We start from the raw sequence: 5,155 nt of genomic DNA on the forward strand, positions 1-5,155 counted from the left end.
TCCTTCCCGCCTATTTCTCTCTCTTCGTTTTATACCCGTGTCAAGGGGAGGACAGGGTTGAAAAATGTAGCTGGGTTTTATAAAGCCTCTTACAACAGAGCCGCCTTCTACCACACCTTCCTGAACGATACTCGAGAAAGTCAGGAGCTGTGTAAAATTATCACTGACAGCACTTATAGGCACTCCTGCTCAGGTACCGTAAACGCAATCAAATCTAGGCCTTCGGGGGATAAAAACATTTGCCACAGAGTTCAAACGGGAATTTTCTCTTCGTGCACACGCGGTGTTGCACAACAGACCTGCTGCATTATCAGCTCCTGCGGTGGTTTTTGCCCCCTCTACGGCTCTCAGTTCCTGCCCCAGAGAAGCTGGTTTTGACTTCCACTGCAAATAGCTTTGGACTCATAAGGCAGGCCAGGGGGAGCCTGCACACAGGCAGTGCATTTTTTATATCACCTATCTATTCTCCAGGGAAAAACAACAAATATATGCCTGCTGCAGAGATACTGGTGCAAAGAGTTTTTTACCGAAACAAAACAAACCCCAAACAAAAATCCTAGCTCATCAAACAAATAAACGAGCCACCTTCACACAACCCCACCCCAAAGTTTCTCCTCCTTAAAAGAACAGGTCTGCAAATAAAATTCTGCGATTAAAACAAGATCTAAATTATGAAATCTTTAGACTTTAAGCAGAATGTACAATATTCCTAATTGTAGGAATAATGTTGCTCCTGTTGCCTTTGCTCCCCGTAAGGCAGGGAGATGGGCTGGGAGTGCAGCATCTTCAGCAGCCGCACTGCTGAAGATAGGTACCAGAAATTGCAGAGGGACAGCATGATGCAGTGTCTGGCAGTGGGTGCTTGAGTGCCCAGATTAACATCACTAAAAGGTTTGAGTAGGTTCCTGAAATGCTATCGTGGCACAAATAAATAATACTGAAGTGCATGCCAAGCATTATAATTGCTATTTCTTTTTAGAATGATTTCTTAGTGTCAGATAACTTGCCATCTCTGATGAATTTCTCTTGTGCTGTTTTTGCAGTATGAATGGAATGAAAGCGAGCTCTTCTTGTTCAAGTCATCCATCGCCTATGCCATGAGAAAATACTTTGCAAAGGAGAAGAAACAGGAAGTTAACTTCCAGTGAGTGGCTTGCTTAATTGTGCCAGTTCTGTCCATACTGCTTCTGGTTCGCTAGCTAATTGGTGGAATTAATTGTGCCTTCTGTCAAATATAAAGTGATAGCAAACAATGTCAAACATCAGCTGGTTGTAAAAGGCAAGATGCCAGCTTGGTTACATGTTGTCTTTTCACTCAGGAGTCTGAAGCTTAGGAGTAACGTGCTAAAGCTAGGTAACTTCAGTGGATGCAGAAGGCTTTGTCTCCCACAGCTTACCAGTAGTAGAAGTGAGCCCTGAGAATTTGTGCCCGACACCTATATGGGAATATCAGGGAAGATACATTGATTAGAAAGAAAAATTTCTAACAATGTATGTGTATGATATTGAATATCCAAGAGGTTTTGGGTCAAGGAGAGATAAACTTATTGACTATAAAGCACTAGAATTCTGTGCAAGACTTACTAATCTTGTCTAGGTTCACTTACAAACATAAAATCTATCATCTGAGATTGATTTTGGTATGAAAAACAACCCTTTTTATTAGGTCTCTTCAAAAATTTTCAGAAGCTATCTACTTAAGCTATTTGATATTACTTTATAGAACATCAGTCATGTAATATCTAGGATCTACTCCCAACAGAATATAAGGAAAAATGATTATTTTTTTTTCCACTTGGTACTTCGTACATCACCTCATTCATGAGACCTGCCCCAAAACCTCTCTGTTCTGCAGCTGATTATGTGCTTTGGAAAATTACGCCAAGGATTGTCTTAGGTACGGGGTAGACTCTTTCCATCTAAAGTTACAAATTAGCACATAGAAAAAGAAATTCTGTCAGGAAAATTGATTTCACTTCCCAGTTGAGGTCATGAGGAAGCATTCACTCAGCATAAACTAACCCCCTGGCATTGCCGATCAAACACAACTGTTCACTTGCCCGAATTTAAAGCTAATGTCATCTCAACAATTAAAAAACCCCTTTCTCTTCTGTTTCTCATTCAGGGTTACAGACATTCATGTTGGGGGACAGACACAAAGGGTCTCCTTCTACCTTACTGTCAGCATGCCAGGTAATATCAGTGATACTGTGCCCAAAGATGACGTGGAAAATGCCATCAGGTGAGATTTTGCTCTCTGGGAGAAAAAAAAAAAAACAACCAGGTGAAAGGGTGGAAAGCAAAGCAGTGCTCAAGTCAGCAGAGGCAGAAGGGGTGATAAGAAAGTCAGTTCTGCAGTTAGCATGGAAATAGTGGGATGAGAGAAACTGTTACGACAGAAAGAAAAAAGTCCGTCTATCTGACGGTGTCTTGGACAACAGCCAATGTAAAATGCGTCAGGGGGCTTGTAAAACTGCCAGAACACAGCTAGTTGCGTCATACCTTGCCAGAAAATATCATTGCTCAAACTTTAACAGGAACTGTCTTATATTCTGAAATACAGAGCACAGTAACGGTGTGTGCATGCAGGCGTGTTTTCTTCCTCTCGTTAGTGAAAATTCAGTGCAAGAATTATTGTTAGCAAGGACTCCAGAATAATGATGTATTAGAAAGACAGCCATATGTATTTGATTATACAGAAAAGAAGAGGTCAGCGCAGGAGCTAGTTCCCCACTTACAGGTGGGAAGAAGAAGAACGAAGAGCTCTTTTATAGCACAGTATGACACCACTGTAAGTCATTGCTGTAAAAATGATAAGTAAAACTGCAACTCCGCAGATGGTCACAGATACTGTACAGTGGGAAATGAAGAGGGCACAAATCTAAAAGTAGCAGCAACATGAGATGGGGTTGAAAAAGCAGTGAGATAACTTGGTGAACCAAAGAAGAAGAATATGTCTATGAAAGTCACTGTCCGGTTAGCACTCAATAGCAGAAGTTGTTCACGGAAAAACAGGGCACAGAAAATACACCAGGGAAAGGGTTTTCAGGGCAGTGAAAAACACAAGAATCAAAGGTATGGGAGACTGTAGGAGGGAAACAGGTGAGAAGACATCAAAGCTGTGGTTTTCTGTCACATATCCAAGAAACTTCGGGTAAAGAGAATGAGAGGCAAAATGCAAATAGAGAAGGAGATCAGAAGGCTGGTTGCCTCATTTTGATAAATGTTAAGACTGAGTTTAGGAGTTCATAGAGTGTCTGAATATGTCAGTTAAGCTGTAACAGGTTAAGGGCTTAAGTTACTGTGGCTGTCACTCACCACCCCATCCCAGAAGGAACATGGGTTTACCAGTACCTCCTGTGCAGCCTTTTCAACTGAGCAGTTCAGGGGAAGCTTGGCGTACTGGAGGTTTTTAAAACAACTGAAAACTGTTTATTTCCTTCCAATAAAAGTGTGAAACTCTTTGAATTTGCTCTTGATGGCAGGATGTCTCGGGGACGAATCAATGAGGCTTTCAGACTGGATGATAACACGCTGGAGTTTGTGGGCATACTTCCAACCCTGGCCGCACCTTATGAACCGCCAGTCACCATCTGGTTAATTATATTTGGGGTGGTCATTAGCCTGGTTGTCATTGGAGTTATTGTCTTGATCATCACTGGGCAGAGAGATCGCAAAAAGTGAGTAGTATTTTTGATACTATGATCATGACCGCTGGGAGACGTCCTGATGACGTAAGCATCAGGGTGCTTACAAATAGGCTGCCAAATCTAACTGAAGCAAGTTAAGGAGTTAAAGCTTATTATCCCCCTCCCATCAACAGTGATAGCTAAAGGTTCAGTTTCCTGCTTTTCAGTGCATGGCAGCTTTGGCAGCTTGGTGCAATTTCCCCATCATCAGCAGTTTAACCAAGGCGGCTGGACGTTGTGGCTGCTGGGAGCCGCACCGTGGCCAGGCGTCTGCCAACCCCGCTGCAAGGTGGATGGAGTGGCCTGCTGGGAACACAGTGCCTTCTCCAACAGCAGAGTTGCCCACATTCATCAGCACCTGCAGTTTTCAATAATCTTGTTGGAGGCTGTCCAGTAATGCAATTTTCCTTAAATTATTGCATTAACAGCAATATAGCTGGGTTGGTTTTCTATGTCTCTCCATTAATGGGGTTTCTAAGAACATAGTAGGTTTGCTACAGTTCCCCTTAAAACCAAAACAATTCCTTTTATATAAATATTCCCACTTAAACACAGTATTATTTACAGTAGGGGATTCTGGGGATCCAGAAGGACTTGAACAGAACAGGGGCTTCTAATAAAATGAATTTTCATTACAGGAGAGCGAGGGAAAGTAGGAGTGAAGCAGGATCAAACTGTGAAGAGGTGAACCCTTACAATGAAGAGGGAAAAAGGAACATGGGTTTTGAGTCATCTGAAGAGACACAAACATCATTCTAGAAGATGGGGGTACACTAAGGGTTTCTGGGTTTTTTCATTTCACTTTTAACAGTAGAGCCTGGCAAGGACCAAAACACTATGGGTGTCATCAAACATAATGTCTTCTGGTTGACCATTAATCCACTGGTTCATAGACAACAGCAACTAAATCTGCTGTTTATGTGGTGACTAGGAAACATGCAAAAATTGAAGATATATATGTCCTGTGGCTTTTCTATGCATTATGTGCATAATCTTACACACTATTTGTGCTGCTTTTTGTAAGTGTGCTGCATCCAACTTCTCTTTGTTTCCTTTGTAATGAGATACAAAAGCTTGGAAGTATACAGTTGTATATATACAGATCAAGACAGAGGTAAGAATAACTCACATACTCCTAATGCCCTTGAGGAACATCTTGATCTTTCCAGACGGAGACCTCAAAAGTGTATCTAACAGACAGTGAGGAAAAAACCTGACCGCCAGAAGAACCTTAGTGATGAAGAACTCAATTTGATATGAAATAACTGCAATTTTTGCACCTTCAGGAAATCTGTATCAACGTAAAATGGATACTGGATGAAGACTAACAAGCACTGGAACTTTGTTAGGAAGTCGTAATATAAGTTATTTTTCTAACTGTTGGCTTAATAAGTATTATAGAGACCAAATAGCCCATGCTCCCTCAAAAAAAAAAAAAAAAAAAAAAATCTGTGTTATGTTGTAAT

The 5,155-nt window shown here is 41.4% G+C and overlaps 1 protein-coding gene across 1 annotated transcript; it reads left to right on the forward strand.

Annotated features, from left to right (window-relative positions):
* Positions 1–1,043: 1,043 nt before the first annotated feature.
* On the forward strand, positions 1,044–4,448 carry LOC104073735 (angiotensin-converting enzyme 2-like; the record flags this gene model as incomplete). Its single annotated transcript, XM_009573615.1, has 4 exons — positions 1,044–1,144; positions 2,126–2,242; positions 3,486–3,680; positions 4,328–4,448. Coding segments are annotated over 4 exons (534 nt in total), but the record flags the coding sequence as incomplete, so codon positions are not given.
* Between the last annotated feature and the right edge of the window lie 707 nt (positions 4,449–5,155).

This window comes from Fulmarus glacialis, unplaced genomic scaffold (assembly GCF_000690835.1).
Source record: "Fulmarus glacialis isolate BGI_N327 unplaced genomic scaffold, ASM69083v1 Scaffold40492, whole genome shotgun sequence".
NCBI classification, from domain to species: domain Eukaryota; kingdom Metazoa; phylum Chordata; class Aves; order Procellariiformes; family Procellariidae; genus Fulmarus; species Fulmarus glacialis.